Source organism: Ascaphus truei, chromosome 2, assembly GCF_040206685.1.
Source record: "Ascaphus truei isolate aAscTru1 chromosome 2, aAscTru1.hap1, whole genome shotgun sequence".
Lineage (NCBI taxonomy): Eukaryota > Metazoa > Chordata > Amphibia > Anura > Ascaphidae > Ascaphus > Ascaphus truei.
In genome coordinates this window covers 487115123-487135400 of record NC_134484.1, presented here as the reverse complement: position 1 = coordinate 487135400, position 20278 = coordinate 487115123, and the positions used below count along the sequence as shown (strand labels likewise).

Sequence of the window (20278 nt, the reverse complement as noted above, 5' to 3'; positions counted from 1 at the left end):
TACAGAGGAGAGCTATCCCAGATCTAGCCCAGACGGAGGGCATAGGGAATTGCTGTTGGTATGGATGTACTTCCTCATTTTGAATGCCATCTTATGCAAGTTTATATAATTATTTCACATACTGTAACTCTGCTTAGAATTTTGTATGTATGTACTGGATGTATGTATGTATGTATATCAAAGCAGAATGACTATGTACAGACACTCTATACAACACCACGAAGAAGGAAGATGCGGGGACATCATTTCTCACAACCAGATCATTCCATCAATGATTTAAAAATCAAAATCCTCAATGGAATGTTTAAACGCACCAAGAACGGAAAACATTTGAACTCAGAATGAAAAGACTCTTTGACTCCAAAACCAAATGACTTAATGCGGATACGGGGTTTCTCACACCCTATCAGAATTGTTTTTAATTATCCTGCCTGCCTTTATTCTTATCCATACCTTCTCCCCCCCTCCCAGGATCCCCCTCTCCCAGCATACTATTCCTTGTCACCCTTCCATGGCTTCAAACACTTTAACACCCTACCTTATCTACAGTACAGATCTGTTGTTTTTTGTTTTGTTTTTTCCCCCTGCTCTCCCAAACACTGTTTTAGCCATAGATTCCTTTGTTAGTCGGTATTGCTGACCTGAGGAAGAGGGGAGAACTCTCAAAAGCCAACTAAACTGTTAGTCCAAATAAAGGTGTCACCTAATACTGAAGAACTCATTTTATATATATTGCATAGCCAGTTAACCAACCCCACACAGATGAGACCAATTGAGGTCGAAATGACTGTCTGTGGGTAGGTTTTCTGGGTATGCACCTTAACCCTAGCTGTGTTTAAAGCTGTGACCATGCAGCAAACTTAAGCCTATAGGGAACCATGTTAAAAAATGTTTTTTTTTTTTTTCCAACTTTTTCTTTATTGGGGTCACAGGTTCTTACATTGTATCACATCCCATTGTGTTACGTCCCCCCAATAATGTTTTTATACCATACATCAGGCTATTTTAACTGCCACAGTATAGAACAAGAACCGTACATATAGGACAGACAAGACAAACCAGACGACGGACAGGGGTGGGGGGGAGGGGGAGGGAGGCATATAGGACAGACAAGACAAACCAGACGACGGACAGGGGTGGGGGGGAGGGGGAGGGAGGGGTCTTCTCTGGGTATTCCTGCTGACGTGTTGTCTCTTACGAGCTTCCTGTCTTTTTGGTTAGCACTCTTTGCATCCATCTCGAGTATGCCGTGTTATCCCTATAGGCTTGGCGTGTTGGATTACTACCCAAGGGGCTGTCAACTACCTGTTCGTCGCTATTTGTCGTCTAGTCTCTGACCCCCAGAGGAGAACGCGTCTGAACCTATTATAGCAGGATTGCGGTGGCATCCACCCCGGGGATATCTGTCTGTGCCAGCCAAGGCGACCAGACTTTTAGAAAGTTTGCGCCGGTGTCATTAACCAAACTCGTTAATTGTTCCATCCGGCAAACGTGCCAAATCCTATTTCGAATCTTGGGGATAACTGGGATTTCTGGTTGCTTCCATAATGCTGCAATCTCGCATCTATTTAATTGCGAAATGCGCGATTAATTTGTGCGTCGCATTTGACATACCCTGGATCCGCCTGCCCAGCAGGAACAACCACGGGTCCAGGGGGATCTCCCAATCGAGAATCCGCTGTAACCAATCTCTAATCTGTTCCCAAATCGGGACCACTTTTGTGCAGGACCACATCATGTGTCGCAGGTCAGCCACCTCCCCGCACTGTTTTGGGCAGAGCGGGGAGTAGCCCTTAACAAATTTAGCCAATCTAACTGGGGTGTAGTACCACCGCATCAGGACCTTATACGCGTTCTCCTTTAGTGTGGTACATATGGAGCTTTTGGCTGCTGCTTGTGTGATCTGCTCCCATTCCTCATCCTCTAACGTCTCCCCTAAGTCAGTCTCCAACTGTCGAATGTAGTGTAACCGGGTCTCGCTTGTCGTCTCCGGACAGACCACTTCCCTGTACATTCTAGATGTGAGTCCCATTGTATCCGTGTCTCTGGAGCACAGCTGCTCAAAATTAGTGCGTGCTGGTCTAATTGGGGTTTTGTTGTAAAAATCTCTGATCTGGAGGTACCTAAAAAATTCTGTATTTGGGATATCCGTTGCGGATTTAATTTGCTCAAATGTTTGTATATGTATCCTGCCCTCCAGATCCTCAAGACGGGTAATGCCCGCTTGTATCCAATACACCATGTTTTTACTGTTCAGGCCTGGAGCGAAATCTGGATTGCCAATGATTGGCGTCATGAGTGATGCTTTTGTGGTTAAATTACAACTAAATTTAGTGGCCTTCCACACTCGTAGTGAACTGGCAATGGTCTCTTGGGCAGCCAGATCAGCTTCTGGATGTCAATTGGTGCACAACACTTTTTCTCCAACTCTACCCATCTCCTAAGGCTTGGGTCTGTGTGCCATTGGAGAATTTGGGCCAATTGGGCCGCTTTGTAGTAAGCGAACAAACAAGGTACCGCTAGCCCTCCTCTTATTGTGGGTCTCTTTAATATACCCTTAGCAATTCTTGTTAAAAATGGTTTTGAAGCAAAAGGTGACACTGTGTGCATATTTGCATGTCATTTCCCAGAATCCCTTGCTGCAGTGGAAGTGCTTTGTGCTGGGTGATAATGATGAAAGGCGGGGTTGCAGACCTGTTTAAGACATGCAAATGAGCTTACAGGAATATTTCCATTTGCTATATGCTTTGCTGTGGAGGGTTTTTGTCACTTTTTTTACCCACCATAACTTAACTACCGGTGTGTGTGTGTGTGTGTGTATATTTATATATTTTTACACACATACACACAATATATATTGTGAGCACAAGTCACAATATATATTGTGAGCACAAGTCTGCAAACCTGCTTTTCACCATTATCATCTAGCATACAGTGCTTCCACTGTAGGAAGGGATTCTGGGAAATGACATGCAAATGAGCACACAGTGCCTGTCCTTTAACAGGATTGTTTATATCTGTTCCCCCCCCTCCCCTTTGCAGTTTTCTGACTGCCAGCTCCTTATTTCAGTTGCATGCTTCTCTGCTCTGAAAACACACAGTGCCTGTGTAACTGATACATTATTGTTACGCATTCCCTTTCCACTCAGCAGTGCTGGTTGCCCTAGCAACCTCCCAATTCTCCTAGCTGAGAATGGGTCTTCCCACCTCCCCTGTCTCTGCTGACAAGTTAGTTTGGTCCTCAGACTATTCCTGTTTTCAAGGAATCCCTCACTTCCTTTTCTATCCTAGCAGGCTGAGTGAGTACTTCTGCCATCTACTCCCTGGCAAGGCTATTCCTTTTTACCTTCCCCCCCATACCACAGCACCTTCACCTAGAGAAGCACTCTCTTAACACAAAGCACCATCTACAAGTGCCTTTTATATGTCTGATGCTTTCCCAATAAAGTTAAGAAATATTACAGAACTTGGTGTGCGTTCAAATGGGGACGAGTTGAGCTATCTAGCCTCATTCATATCCTACATGTGACTCTGTGGTTCCAGAATAGTGCCACCTTTTGTCTAAAGTCCATGATTACATGGAAAACCCTTAAGCCAATGCTTGCTGCTTTAAACACAGCTTTTAAACATAGCCTGGGATGAGATGCAAATCCAATAAACTCACTCACAGACAGTATAACCAACCTCACACTGATAGGACCCACAAGGTTGAAACATTGTGTGTGTGTGTGTGTGTGTGTGTGTGTGTGTGTGTGTGTGTGTGTGTGTGTGTGTGTGTGTGTCTATATATATATATATATATATATATATATTTTGTCACTGTCCCAGTAGGCTGGAATGGAGGATATGTATAACTTCTAGCACTCAACCAGTTAACCTTCCAGCACCTGCAGCCTAATTAAGCAGGATTTCTGAAAGACCGCAGGTTAAAAAGATACAGGAAGCTGTGAGACACAGAGCCAGACCCAGGAAGCCAGAGAGACTGGCCGTTTTTCCCTCAGAGAAGGAGGGAGGCAGAAGGGCTCTCCAGCTACCAAAGGCTGGTTAAAGAAGTTGGCAGATTGTGAAAGAAGCTGCTGAGAGAACGTGCTGAAGCAGTGTGAGAGAAGCTGCTGAAAGAGCCGTGCTGAAGCAGGGACATTCCAGATGGACTAAGATAAACAAAACCCTTTCTATTATTTACAAAGACTGTGCTGTTACTGTATTGCCCATGCCAGGGCATATTTTGGGCTGACAACCTGCTTAGCTGGCGGCCCTGATGGTAAGCGACTGAAGAAGTCAGTAAGCTCCCTGACAGGTATAGGCATTTATTTATGTTTTATTTTAATTTGGTTTTCTTAAAGGGACGGTGGACCTGCGAATACGTTACTTAAACCCCTATAAATAAACCCCACGTAAATAGAAGTACTGTGTTTCCGGCCTTATTTGGGATCAAAGGGACCTCAACGTGATGTGGTTGTCACTATATATTTATATATATATATGGATATGTTCCACAGATATAACACAGAGAATAGTGCTTTTGATTCAGTATCCGCTATTCCGCTATTAACTATTCCGCTGGAAATTATCTGGGTCGGGAAGGTGTGATCCCATCATAAAAGAATGGGCTTATAAGGGTGTGAGCAGGTGAGAAACTGGAGTTGATTGAGGAACAAATTAATGAGTGTGAGGGATCAAACCCCCCTATTTAATATAGTGAGAAGTGGGGACAGGTGAGGGGAAGTTACTGAGTGTTTCCCCAGGCACTCCTTTATATAAGAATGTCCTGCCAGGTACAAATGAGCTGAATGTGAGAAATTGGAGATGATCGAGGAACAAATTAATGAGGCAGTGAGGGATCAAACCCCCCTATTTAGTATGGTGGGGCAAGGTGAGGGAAGTTACTGCACTGGTTCCTCTGCATTACCCACTTCTCACCGTATGAAATAGGAAAGTGAGACTGTGTCAGTATGGAGCAGAACTGATGGACCTGAGAGAGTATCAGGAGTATTTATCAAAGTCTCACTCATGTACTGTATCTGCTTTTTGTTCATACTATGGAACTGTACAGTATTTTCAATACGTTTAGTCCACTTGTGAGAGAATCCTGTTCCTTCCGTACATCTCGCAATTTTGCTCTCGGAGCCTCCATCTCTTCCTGGCGCTGGCTCTGTGCATGAATGCATACCTCATTACGTTTAGGAACTCTGCCTTCATTATGTCTAGGGCCTCTACAAATCGCATGCTTGAACTTCCCGGCTGGCCACCGCACTGAAATTCTTACTGCGCATGCGTGCACAATCTAAGATGCCGGGAGTACCTGGCTCACGATCGCCGCACACAGCAACCGCCGCACAGCTCCCCCAGCAACCACCCACACCTGCGGCCCGCCAACGAGTCCGCCATGGGGCTCGGCGGCACCCACGATCGCCGACAAGCAGAGGGGGAGCTGGCTACATCTTCATACTGTGGAACTGTACAGTATGTTACTATGTTACACTATGAGAAGTTTACTGGTCTTTTGGCTGCTAATCTCCGACTCTCTTTATACTTTTCTAGATGGTTATGTATTGACACAATCCTGAGCCATTAAAGTTTTGCAATGTTTGAAATGAAGTTCCTGTTTGCGAATGGACCATATGTGTTTTTTGGTGCCCCTGTCTTCTCCGACTCCTTTGGGGTTAATGATTTAGGTGTGAAAGAGCTGATGCTAAATGCTGTATATTTGTCAAAAAAAAACTGATCATTCCAATTCTGTTTTATATACAGGCACATTCTAAAACCCAACACATATAGATTAAGTAACCTCGGGTCAGCACCTCCAGAGCTGCACTGCCCACTACCAGCACCTCCAGAGGACCACTGCCCACTGCCAGCACCTCCAGCACTTCCAGAGCAGCACTGCCCACTGCCAGCACCTCCAGAGCAGCACTGCCCACTGCCAGCACCTCCAGAGCAGCACTGCCCACTGCCAGCATGGATCCACGCTTGTTAAGTGAGTAGAGGAGATAATTTAGTGTCTTTGGAATATGCAAAGGGGGAATATCTGATTATTTGGCAGTTATGCGAGTCAAAGACCCACACTAATCTTATTTTCTTATAGAACCATCAGTGGGTAAGAAGATAATATATCTTCACCTCTGTCATGTTCTGCCAGAAGGGCTAGTAATACATTTTTTTTACTAGAGGTATTATATAATACCAATATCAGAGGAGGTGAAATCACAAGAAGCGCCCCCACTCCCAGCTTTACATGATGGATTTTCCTTTTCTTATTGCCAGGTTTCCCAGTGGTTGTACCAGAGAGGTTAGAGATTAAGTCAGAGAAAGAAGAGGCGAACACTGAGGAACATCTGACCCCAGTAAAGGAAGAAATAGATGCATTTCCTGTTTGTGGTAAGTAGCATTACATCCTCACTTGTCTTTATTCAGTATGTTTAAAAATGGACTGAAATGTGTACAATATTTTGTGAAATAATATTAAAGCGTGCATACAATAATAAGATACCTGTCCTAATGAAAAAAAAGATTTATCTAAGGTTATATTGAGGATATTATTGTTATTGAGGTTTGAACATTGGTAGCTCCAAAATGTTTTCAGCACTTGGGGGTAAAAACTTCTTCAGCACTCAAAGGGTTAATAACAAAGTAAAATCAATCACTTCACCCCTCCCCCATAGGAATCAGTATAGAGTATTTCTGTATACTGATATCACAGGAAGCACCCCCACTCCCAGCTTTACATGATGGATTTTCCTTTTCTTATTGCCAGGTTTCCCAGTGATTGTGCTGGAGAGTTTAGAGATTAAGTCAGAGAAGGAAGAACTGAACACTGAGGAACATCTGACCCCAATAAAGAGTGAAACTGTTCCATTTCCTGTCTCTGGTGAGTACCTTTTCCCCTTTGTCTGCACAAAGGGGTGTTATCTTGTTACAAGGAGCATGGTCACATTTAGTGAATAGTCATGGTTAATTGCCTCTCATAGGAAGTCCCCAGGCCTGCTGGGTGTTCTGGGACAAGCCACATGCTGCAGAGTTAGAAGTGCAATATGGCTCTCAAACACGTATAAAGGTTGGAAATGCAGAGTTATGGGCGTCTGACCATCAATAGATGCGATAAAACGCATTTGGGAAAACAAATTCAAGGGACCCTTCCCTAACTAACCTGGTTCCCCAGCTTAAACAATACCCTCTCATTAAGGGTCACTAGATACACAATAATATCCAGTCTTTAGACATAGCTTAACTACTAGATGGGTGACAGTGTCCCAAGAGTCCAGGCAATTCTTCCGGACAGTGAAAGTGATGTATACTATATGTCTACAGTACCCTAAACCACTGACAACCACATAAGATTTACCTATTAAGGCTAGTGGAAGTCTATCAAGAGTGGTTATGAAAGGACATGATATGTGACATTATTGATTCTGGCTGATGTGGATTATGGAGGTCTAGGCTTCTTTGGGAAGGAGAACAAGATTCTAAAGGATACAAAGTGTATGTTTAACACGTGGACATTCCCTGTGAGCATTGCTAGGGGAGTATTTAACCCCTTACTCTTCGTCTCCTCATTATCTATTTCACTTCGCACTTTTCTTTTAGATTCCATCACAGTTTTATTGACTCATAATTATTCTTTATTTGAGTCACAGTTTTACTTGCAGACATGGGGTACGGCTATGGGTACCTCCTTTGCCCCGTCGTGTGCTAATCTTTTTACGGGTCTCTGGGAATCCACATTTATTTTTGGTGATTCTAATCCTTTTCGGCATCATATTATTATTTTACAAGCGTTATATTAATGACCTGATTATGATTTGGGAAGGGGATTCACATTCACTGGACACTTTCATTAATCCACTTAATTCCAATATGTTGAATCTTAACTTTACTTATGAACCCCATATTAATCACATTAATTATTTAGATATCACTTTATTTATTGACGTTACAGGAGAAATACAGACTGACATTTATAGGAAACAAAATTCCAGAAATACCTTTCTTAAAGCGGATAGCAATAACCCCAGGTCACTCATCCGTGGTATACCCAAGGGCCAATTCCTCCGCCTAAGGCGGCTTTGCTCTAACGAAGATTCTTTTCATCAACAGGCCACCGAATTGGCAAATAGATTTTCTGTCTGGGGCTGCAGAACAGGGGTTACAGAGGAGGCTTACATGAATGCCAAACTCTGTACTCATGCTGAGTTACGGTCTTATGGTTTGACTGGTTCTAGGCAGGGGTTTAAATCAAGGAGAGACCAGGGCACTCCCGAAGGGTCCAATCCGCTGTTTATTACACGGCATAGATCAAATCTGCTCAATCATCCAGAAACATTGGGAAGTGCTCACCTTGGAGGAAGACCTTAGAGCCAATTGAACCAGCACCCAAAATTGCATTTAGAAAGGCTAAATCCTTGACAAACTATCTTTCGCCTAGTTTATTTACCTCCAGGTCAGGCCGTGTCCATGAATCAAATTTAATACACGTTTTTTTTTCTTCAAATATGGTAAATGTGTATTTGTTGCTATGCTAATCCTATAAAATCTATTGATATTGTACACAGTAAGAAAACACACACAATTTCAGTTTTTATTCATTGTAATTGTAATTTTGTGATTTATTACTTAACCTGCGGATTGGTCGAGGATTCGTTGGGCGGACAATCAGACCAGTGAAGGTCAGAATTATGGAGCACGTTCGTTCTATTAAAAAACTAGATCCGATGCTCCCAGTTTCCAAACATTTTACAAATTGTACATTGGGAAACTTGTCCACCTTTCATTTTTCAGCGATTGAATCTATACCTGTCCCTACACGAGCGGATTGAATCTATACCTGTTCCTACACGAGGGGATTGAATCTATACCTGTCACTGCATGAGGGGATTGAATCTATACCTGTCCCTACACGAGGGGGTGATAGAATTAAACATCTTAATCAGCGTGAGATGTTTTGGATCCACTCACTTTAATACTCTATCCCCTTTTGGGATTAATACAGAATGGGACCTAAAACATTTTCTCTAAACTATATTATTCCTTTGCCCATTCTCAGGTTATATAATACTGTGTGTGTTTCATATACATTTGTTTCTATCATTGAGATACATATGGGTCTCTCTCTAGTCACATTTGATGAGTAGTATTGTATCCTTGATATGGCAATTTTCTCAGTGTGGTTTGTTTATTTACATCTTATTCATTATGTACAGTTAGGTCCGGAAATAATTGGACACTGACACAATTTTCATAATTTTGGCTCTGTACGCCACCACAATGGATTTTAAATGAAACAACCGAGATGCAATAGAAGTGCAGACTTTCAGCTTTAATTCAAGGGGTTGAGCAAAAATATTGTATGAAACGTTTAGGATTTGCAACCATTTTCATACACAGTCCCTTTATTTCAGGAGCTCAAATGTAATTGGACAAATTAACACAATTATAAATAAAATGTTTGTTGTTAATACTTTGTCGAGAATCCTTTGCATACAATGACTGTTTGAAGTCTGGAACGCATAGACATCACCAAACGCTGGGTTTCCTCCATTGTGATGCTTTGCCAGGCCTTTACCACAGCTGTCTTCAGTTGTTGTTTGTTCGTGGGTCTTTCTGCCTTAAATTTTGTCTTCAGCAAGTGAAATGCATGCTCGATCGGGTTGAGATCAGGTGATTGACTTGGCCATTGCAGAATATTCCACTTCTTTTCCTTAAAAAACTCCTGGGTTGCTTTCGCAGTATGATTTGGGTCATTGTCCATCTGTAAAATGAAGCGCCGTCCAATCAACTGTGCTGAATTTGGCTGAATCTGAGCAGACAATATATCCCTATACACTTCAGAATTGATCTGGCTGCTTCTGTCTTCTGTCACATCATCAATAAACACTAGTGACCCAGTGCCATTGTAAGCCATGCATGCCCATGCCATCACACGTGTTTTACAGATAATGTGGTATGCTTCGGATCATGAGCCATTCCAAGCCTTCTCCATACTTTTTTCTTCCCATCATTCTGGTACAGGTTGATCTTAGTTTCATCTGTCCAAAGAATGCTGTTCCAGAACTGGGCTGGATTTTTGAGATATTTTTTGGCAAAGTCTAATCTGGCCTTTCTATTCTTGAGACTTATGAATGGTTTGCACCTTGTGGTGAACCCTCTGTATTTGATCTCGTGAAGTCTTCTCTTTATGGTAGACTTGAATAATGATATGCCTAGCTCCTGGAGAGTGTTCTTCACTTGGCTGGATGTTGCGAAGGGGTTTTTCTTTACCATGGAAAGGATCCTACGATCATCCACAACTGTTGTCTTCCGTGGACATTCTGGCCTTTTTGTGTTGCAGAGCTCGCCAGTGCGTTCTTTTTTTTCTCAGAATGTACCAAACTGTTGATTTGGCCACTCCTAATGTTCCTGCTATCTCTCTGATGGATTTTTTTTTTTTTTTTTGCAGCCTAAGGATGCCCTTTTTCACTTGCATTGAGAGCTCCTTTGACCGCATGTTGTGGGTTCACAGCAACAGCTTCCAAATGCGGATGCCACACCTGGAATCAACTCCAGACCTTTTACCTGCTTAATTGATGATGAAATAACGAAGCCCACACTTGTCCATGAAACAGCTTTTGAATCAATTGTCCAATTACTTTTGTTCCCTTGAAAAAGAGGGGCTTACATATTAAAGAGATGTCATTCCTAAGCCCTTCCTCCAATTTGGATGTGAATACCCTCAAATTAAAGCTCATATACTGCACTTTAAGCCCATATTCATTATTTAACTGTAACTTGAATTTATTTTCGTACACAGCCGAAATAATAAAACTTGTATCAGTGTCCAATTATTTCCGGACCTAACTGTATATTCCCTTTATCAAGATTCAAATTGTTCTTTGCCTTGGTAGTTGAATTTACATTTATTATATGTATATTATTACATGATTATATTATTTGGTGTTACATTTAATTTAAATAATTTTATTCTCTCCACATCTTATCCATTTTTAAATTTGATGCTTTTTCATTTAATTTTTATTGTCCTTATGAGTCTATTTAAGTTTATTGTTATTGTATTCTTTATTGTGTCCTTTTGCTGGATTTCTCCCCCACAGTTATACTGCCTTCTTTCCGTGGTTACATTTTCCCCGGACTGTTTTGTTCCCATGGGACTTTTTTACCTTTTGATACAGGTAGGCAGTGTTTCCGGTGGGGAGTGCCTATAACGTGACACACTCTAGGCTCAGGAAACCATTCTTTGATATAGCGCCCATGGCGAGAAACGCGTTGGAGGTTTCTCTTTTAACTTAGGCTGTGTCTCAATAACTCTCTTAATTTTTCTACTTTTGCCTCCAGTTCTTCTTTTCTGCAGTGCTCCTTTTTTTCTTTGTTTTGAATGTGAGAGAAGGAAAGAGAGGAGTCAAATATTACACCAAGGCCGCGTGCTTGGGAAATTATATGAATAGTATTTTTGACTGACAAAATATGACACAAAATGGAGCAGTTTAGTTTGTGGGTCTTATGACAAAAGATTATATGGGCAGTGTAGTCACTGCATCACTTAGATTGTAAGCTCTCCAGGGCAGTGATTTCCGTTTCTATTGTCTGATTTTGTTTGTTGCACTTATTGTATTATAATTCCCTGTACTGTATTGTTTCTGCTGTAAAGCGCTGAGTACACTGCGATCCTTATATAAATAAAGACATACATACATGGGCATCTACAGTATCTTTACACTATATGTTGCTGTCTGGTTTAGTTGATATTATTAACGCACTAATATGATAGACCAGGAGTTCCTTAACTTTACTTCTCATGGACATTTTCAATGTTAATTATTTGGAGGATGTACATCAAGCATGTCAAACTCAAAGGCTAACACGGGCCAAATAAACAAGGTTTAAATTTAAGTGGGCCGCAAAAAAACAAAAACTTCAATTTTCATAGAAACGTAGGTATATTTAGAAAAGTACAGTATAAAAAAAAGGAACGATAAAATTAATGTTTTCTTCCTGACACTTGGCATCTCTGACTCTCTCTCTCTGACTCTCTTTCTGACACTCTCCCTCTCCCTGACACTCACTCTCTCCCTGACACTCACTCTCTCCCTGACACTCACTCTCTCCCTCTCCCTGGCACTCACTCTCTCCCTCTCCCTGGCACTCACTCTCTCCCTCACACCCACTCTCTCCCTCTCCCTGACACTCACTCTCTCCCTGACACTCACTCTCTCCCTCTCCCTCTCTCTCCCTGACACTCCTCTCTCCCTCTCCGACTCTCTGACTCTTCCAATCCCTGATTTTCCCAATCCCTGACTTTCCCAATCCCTGACTTTCCCAATCCCTGACTTTCCCAATCCCTGACTTTCCCAATCCCTGACTTTCCCAATCCCTGACTCTCCCAATCCCTGACTCTCTCAATCCCTGACTCTCTCAAACCCTGACTCTCTCAATCCCTGACTCTCTCAATCCCTGACTCTCTCAATCCCTGACTCTCTCAATCCCTGACTCTCCCAATCCCTGACTCTCCCAATCCCTGACTCTCCCAATCCCTGACTCTCCCAATCCCTGACTCTCCCAATCCCTGACTCTCCCAATCCCTGACTCTCTCAATCCCTGACTCTCTCAATCCCTGACTCTCTCAATCCCTGACTCTCTCAATCCCTGACTCTCCCAATCCCTGACTGTAACGATGCGCGGAACACGCCCCCTGTGGCGTGTCCCTTCCTTACCTGTTTACTTCTGATCGCCGCCCTCTAGCTGCGAGTCAAGATCCTGTGTCTTTAAGGATTCTGAAGCACGCTACGCCATCTTGCTTTCTGGCAAACCCTGCCCTCTCCTCCTGACAGGAAGTAAGCCTCTCTTTGACTTTCTCTCTGCTATTAGTCTTTTGCTACCAGCCCTGGTGCCTGCTGGTACTCATTGCATACTGTTCCTGCCAGGACCTCCTTGGGACCTTTACTTCTCCTGTGGATTCCGGAAGACTGGGACAGTCACTCTTATACTACTGAGGTTAGTTTACCGTCGGGTAGTGTAGGTACCTGCTTAGTAGGGTTCACCTTGACGTGGTAGCAGCCTTATAATTCCTTGGCCAATGGATTAGACTAAGAACCCTTATGTTATGTTTAGTTTCGCTGCACCTTGCTGTTTCTGTCACTATGCCTTTAAGAACTCTGGACGTTCTCCAAGAAGTATCCTTCTCTGGATGTTACCTTGTGCTCTGGACTCCATGCCCATGTTCATGTTCCATGTTTCCTGGTTTCCGTTTCCAGACTCCTGTGCTGAAGCATTGACTTCAAGCAACCCCCGCGTTGGTGCCTGAGCACGCACGCACTCCCGCTCTGCTGTCAGAGCGTGCGCGCACATGCAGCTGGATCACTCGTGCCTCTGAGTAGGCACCGCACCTCCGGATGCGTCGCGCATTCTCATGCGCGCGGCGCGGTCACGTGACTACGTGTGCCGATCCCCAGCTCCGCGGCAACTTACTCCCTTTGTATGCCCTGCGGCCTCCCCACCTCACTAACGGGTCCTTCCCTGTCTTCCCTGCGCTTGTGAGGAGAGCACAAGCGTGACACTGACTCTCCCAATCCCTGACTCTCCCATTCCCTGACTCTCCCTCTCTCTCTGACTCTCCCTCTCAGACACACACACACTCTCTCTCACACACTCTCTCTCACACACTCTCTCTCACACACTCTCTCACACACTCTCTCTCACACACATTCTCTCTCACACACACACACTATCTCTCACACACACTCTCTCTCTGACACACACTCTCTCTGACACACACTCTCTCTCTCTGACACACTCTCTCTCTCTGACACACTCTCTCTCTCTGACACACTCTCTCTCTCTCTCTGACACACTCTCTCTCTCTCTCTCTGACACACTCTCTCTCTCTCTGACACACTCTCTCTCTCTGACACACTCTCTCTCTCTCTGACACACTCTCTCTCTCTCTCTCTGACACACTCTCTCTCTCTGACAAACTCTCTCTCTCTCTCTGACACACTCTCTCTCTCTCTGACACACTCTCTCTCTCTGACACACTCTCTGACACACTCTCTCTCTCTCTGACACACTCTCTCTCTCACACACTCTCTCTCTCACACACACTCTCTCACACACTCTCTCTCTCACACACTCTCTCTCTCTCACACACACACTCTCTCTCTCTCTCTCTGACACACTCTCTCTCTCACACACACTCTCTCTCACACACTCTCTCTCTCTCTGACACACTCTCTCTCTCTCTCTGACACACTCTCTCTCTCTCTGACACACTCTCTCTCTCTCTCTCTGACACTCTCTCTCTCTCTGACACACTCTCTCTGACACACTCTCTCTCTGACACACTCTCTCTCTCTGACACTCTCTCTCTCTCTCTGACACACTCTCTCTCTCTGACACACTCTCTCTCTCTGACACACTCTCTCTCTCTGACACACTCTCTCTCTCTCTCTCTGACACACTCTCTCAGACACACTCTCTCTCTCTCTCTCTCTCTCTCTCTCAGACACTCTCTCTCTCAGACACACTCTCTCTCTCTCTGACACACACTCTCTCTCTCTCTCTGACACACACTCTCTCTCTGACACACACTCTCTCTCTGACACACTCTCTCTCTGACACACTCTCTCTCTCTCTGACACACACTCTCTCTCTCTGACACACTCTCTCTCTCTGACACTCTCTCTCTCTCTGACACACACTCTCTCTCTCTGACACACACTCTCTCTCTCTGACACACACTCTCTCTCTCTGACACACACTATCTCTCTCTGACACTCTCTCTCTCTCTCTCTGATACACTCTCTCTGACACACTCTCTCTCTGACACACTCTCTCTCTCTCTCTGACACACTCTCTCTCTCTGACACACACTCTCTCTCTCTCTCTCTCTCTGACACACTCTCTCTCTCTATGACACACACTCTCTCTCTCTGACACACTCTCTCTCTCTGACACACTATCTCTCTCTGACACACTCTCTCTCTCTGACACACTCTCTCTCTCTCTCTGACACACTCTCTCTCTGACACTCTCTCAGACACACTCTCTCTCTGACACTCTCTCAGACACTCTCTCTCTCAGACACTCTCTCTCTCAGACACTCTCTCTCTCAGACACACTCTCTCAGACACTCTCTCTCTGACACTCTCTCAGACACACTCTCTCTCTCAGACACACACACACACACACACACACACACACACAGATTCAGACACAAACACACTAATTCAGATACACATTCACACAGACACACTCAGATACACACAGACACAGACACACACACACACAGACACACACACAGACAGACACACACACGGGAAATCGGAACGGGGGAGGAAATCAGAGCAGGAGGGCAAGGGGGAAGCAAGGCTGGCATGCAGCAGTAGTCACCTGACTTGCTCCATGCAGCAGGAAGAGGCAGGCAGCAGGAAGAGGCAGGCAGCAGGCAGCAGGAAGAGGCGGGCCTCACTATACAAGCTCCAATAGAGCTGGCTCCGGGCCAAAAAAAAATTCTGGCAGAGTGCCAACACGCGCCAGCCAATCGGGAGAGGGGGGAGGTTTTTTTTTTTTTACTTTGTAGAAAGCGCGCGCAGCGCGAGTTAAATATTGGCGAGCTGGGCCGCAAATATGTTCATTGCGGGCCGCGAGTTTGACATACTTGATGTACATGTATCCTTAAATAATGAATACAGTAATATATACAAGTTATATATGTATCAATGATTTCACTGTGAGAGCTGCTACAAATACATTTCAGGCCTTCGCGAACCACCACAGTCATTAGGGGTCACTGGATGTCCATGTGCCAAAATGTGCCACAATTTTAAAACCCTGGGTGAAGAGAATATTTTGTTAATTATCGGTGAAATAAATTCTTCAGTGTTTTGGATTTGTAATTTGCGTTCAGTAATTTGATTTACAGATTGAAAACATTTGTTCTGTATTTTTTGATTACTTCTGTTAGAGATCGGCCTGAATGAGGAACAGAACTTGAGCTCTGATACATCCAGAAGCTGTCTGACTCCTCGCAGCCCAGAAGTGCCAAAAAACTATGATTCCTGCCACATTTTAGACACGTGCAAGGAACCAGTGCCACATGAAGGTGAATTTACAGACCTTGTACAGCACACAGCAGAGACGGACTCTAAATATGGGGCCAGCAAAAGGTATGCGAGAGATTTAAGAAGCAGCTGTGGTGCTCAGCCTTTTCTCTGTTGTCAGTGTGGCAAAAGCTTCTCACTGGACAGGGACCTGCCCACACACCTTTGTGTCCCCGCTACAGAGCAAACCTTTACATGTACAGATGGTGGGAGCAGTTTCTCACTGAAGGGGAAACTTCTTTCACACCAGATGATTCAGACAGCAGTGACTCATTTTACTTGTACAGTGTGTGGGAAACAGTTAGGTACCAAGAGGACCCTACGCAAACATGAGCGGATTCATACAGGGGAGAAACCATTCCCATGTTTAGAGTGTGGGAAACAATTCAGTACTAAGAGCCACCTCCTCATACACCAGATGACTCATACAGGAGAGAAACCATTCACATGTGCAGAGTGTAGTAAAAGCTTTTCTCAGAAGGCAGATCTCCTCAACCATGAGCGGATTCATACAGGGGAGAAACCATTCCCATGTACAGAGTGTGGGAAACAATTCAGAATTAAGAGCTGTCTCCTCAGACACCAGATGACTCATACAGGAGAGAAACCATTCACATGTACAGTGTGTAGTAAAAACTTTTCTACAAAGGCGGGGCTCCTCATCCATGAGCAGATTCACACAGGGTATAAACCATTCACATGTACAGAGTGTGTGAAACAATTCAGTATTAAGAGCAACCTCCTCAGACACCAGATGACTCATACAGGAGAGAAACCATTCACATGTACAGAGTGTAGTAAAAACTTTTCTCAGAAGACAGATCTCCTCAACCATCAGCGGATTCATACAGGGGAGAAACCATTCACATGTACAAAGTGTAGTAAAAGCTTTTCTATAAAGGTGGAGCACCTCATCCATGAGCGGATTCATACAGGGGAGAAACCATTCACATGTACAGAGTGTGGGAAACAATACAATACTAAGAGCCACTTCCTCCGTCACCAGATGACTCATACAGGGGAGAAACCATTCACATGTACAGAGTGTAGTAAAAGCTTTTCTACAAAGGCGGGGCTCCTCATCCATGAGCGGATTCATACAGGGGAGAAACCATTCACATGTACAGAGTGTGGGAAACAATTCAGTATTAAGAAAAACCTCCTCAGACACCAGATGACTCATACAGGGGAGAAACCATTCACATGTACAGAGTGTGGGAAACAATTCACATTTAAGAGCAGTCTCCTCATACACCAGATGACTCATACAGGAGAAAAACCATTCACATGTACAGAGTGTGGGAAACAATTCAGTATTAAGAGAAGCCTCCTCAGTCACCAGATGATTCATACTGGAGAGAAACCATTCACATGTACAGAGTGTAGTAAAAGCTTTTCTACAAAGGCGGGGCTCCTCATCCATGAGCGGATTCATACAGGGGAGAAGCCATTCACATGTACAGAGTGTGGGAAACAATTCAGTATTAAGAAATACCTCCTCAGTCACCAAATGACTCATACAGGGGAGAAACCATTCACATGTGCAGAGTGTAGTAAAAGCTTTTCTCAGAAGACAGATCTCCGCAACCATGAGCGGATTCATACAGGGGAGAAACCATTCACATGTACAGAGTGTGGGAAACAATTCACATTTAAGAGCGGTCTCCTCATACACCAGATGACTCATACAGGGGAGAAACCATTCACATGTGCAGAGTGTGGGAAACAATTCAGTACTAAGAGAAAATTCCTCAGACACGAGAGGACTCATACAGGAGAGAAATGATTCACATCTACAGAGTGTGGGAAACCATTCTGTATTAACCCTTTCCGGTCCAATGTCGGAATATATCCGACAAAATATTTTGCCACTTGCGATTCAATGTCGGATCGGGAGGAAGATATGGAGCGAGGCGCCGGCTGCAGCACAAGTCCCCTGCATTCCCCTTCTCTCAGCAGCCGCACTGATCCCTCCTCCTGCCCCCCCCCCCCAGCCCTGCACCAATCACACAGCCCACAGCCCCGCACCAATCCCCACAGGCAGACAAAGCAGCTGACATCGGAGGTAGGGGGGGGCTGTGCATGTGTGGTGTGTGCGTGTGCTGTAAGTCCCCTGCATTCCCCTTCTCCCAGCACTGACATCGGAGGTGGGGGGGAGGGGGCTGGCTGTGTGTGTGCTGTGAGTCCCCTTCTCCCCGCAGCCGCACTGATTCCTCAAATCCTCCCTCCCCCCCCAGCCCTGCACCGAGTCCCCTTCTCCCAGCAGCCGCACTGATCCCTCCCCTCCTCCACCCCCAAGCCCTGCAGACAAAGCAGCTGATATCGGAGGTATGCAGAAAGATTGCTCGTGCGCAAAGATAAGAGCCTTAGATCCGTGAGAGCACGCGTGCAGTCAGAGTGCGCAGTGAGAGTGAGCACGCGCAGTGAGAGCGCGCGCAGTAAAAAAAAGCTGTATGTGGTTTTTTTTCTGAAAAATAAATTAGACTTGCTGGCGCACTTAGTGAAAATTCATTGGACCGCACAGGGTTAAGAACAACCTCCTCTTACACCAGAGGATACATACAGGGGAGAAACCATTCACATGTACAGAGTGTGGGCAAAGCTTTTCTCAAATGAGCCACCTCCTCACCCACCACAGAATTCATACACGGGAGAAACCATTTCCATGTACATAGTGGGGGGAAAGCTTTTCACAGAGGATCAGCCTCATTACACACATGAGGATTCAGACATGAGATAAAATATGTGCTTGTTCAAAGTAGGGTTGAGCAATATACCAGTAGCATAGTAATACTGCAGTAATAAAAATGGACGGTAACGCAATACTTGCCATTACTTCTTACCATGGCATTCCTATCAGCAGCTGCAGAGTGGGGGTGGGTCTGGCAGAGAGGCGTGGGGGTGGGTCTGGCAGAGAGGCGTGGGGTGTGGGTCTGTTAGAAACAGTGGCGTGGGAGCGAGTCTGGGAGCTCCTTGACTTTTACATGCTGCAGCTATAAGGAATCCTGCTGGTAATCTCACCCCTCCATATTAACCACTTCCCCTCTGCCATGCCTCTTACCCCTTCCACCATGACTCAACCCCTTTCTCTCCTCCCCTGTATTTCTCTCGGCTCTCACCCGTGCCTCTTGACCCCCTCCTTCCCCATGCAAATTAACCCTCGCCTCCCCATGCCCTATTAATGTGTACAGGAGAAGGGGGGTCGAGGGGGTAATTATAAACTTTCTTACCGTGCACCCCAAAACTGGAACAACCTACCGGAGACTCTCGTGTTAAACTAAAACTTATAGCAAACAAGACAAAAATGGCTGACAAGGATAGTCTGCCAAAATGGCTGCCGAGATTTCAGTGCTGTTTACGTTAGACCCCCTTAATGTCAAATTTCTCAACATTCTCAGTCGCATACACCACCAGTTTAAGTTCTTTCAAAACTAAGGCTGTCTCACATTTTAATCTGGTCTGTAACTGTTACATACGCCTATAATATATATTATCTTTAACTGTGCATGCAATGTCTTGTATATAATGTATACCCTGTTCACTTATGTAACTTTTTGTAACCATGTATTATTTGTCATCTTAACTCTATGCCCCAGAAATACATGACAACGAGAGGTAACTCTCAATGTATTACTTCCTGGTAAAACATTTTATAAATAAATAAAAATAACATGGTGAAGAAACGGGCTTTAGTGTGGCTGTAGCTAAGGTAACATTTTTATGGAAACATTTGTTATTCTTAAAATATACTCAAATGTATTTGCTTTTTTACATTTTATTAAGAATGAAATGCATTTGTATAAGAAATATGTTTCACAATAAATGACCTTGATGTGGAGGGGGAGTATTATGTGTGTGGGTGAGGGGGAGAGATGGGGGTATGAGAGATAGATGGGGAGTATCGCAAAGGTTGATAGTGAGGGGTTCTGGGGGAGATATGATGATGATGATGATGATGATGATGATTTTACCCGTGCGGCCCAAATTTTTTTTCCTTGGAGCAGTTCGGCCCTTCTTGCTTTACGAGTTGTGCAGGCCTGCCGTAATGTCTTTCAATGGGGATTCCTCGATTCCGCTCTCCAAGGACGAGTTGGCTGCCAGCCAAACCGCAAACTCCGAAAGCGGATACAATTTCAATGAAAGAGCCTTTAATCACTAAAGTGCCGTGGGAACTTGGTCACGGCCAAGTTCAA

General features: G+C 44.4%; 2 protein-coding genes and 1 pseudogene across 3 annotated transcripts in view; 1 reads left to right on the top strand and 2 right to left on the bottom strand.

Moving 5' to 3' along the window:
• LOC142488427 (uncharacterized) overlaps positions 1–20278 on the bottom strand; it is a 1092840-nt gene that overhangs the window by 775940 nt on the left and 296622 nt on the right. The window lies entirely within an intron of this gene.
• Positions 1–20278, bottom strand: part of LOC142488432 (uncharacterized) — a 235652-nt pseudogene that overhangs the window by 94694 nt on the left and 120680 nt on the right.
• On the top strand, positions 5719–18997 carry LOC142488434 (uncharacterized). The gene is made up of 4 exons (XM_075588945.1): positions 5719–5977; positions 6265–6378; positions 6755–6868; positions 15950–18997. The coding sequence occupies exons 1-4, from the start codon at positions 5959–5961 to the stop codon at positions 17869–17871; spliced, it is 2169 nt and encodes a 722-aa protein (XP_075445060.1). The 5' UTR covers positions 5719–5958; the 3' UTR covers positions 17872–18997.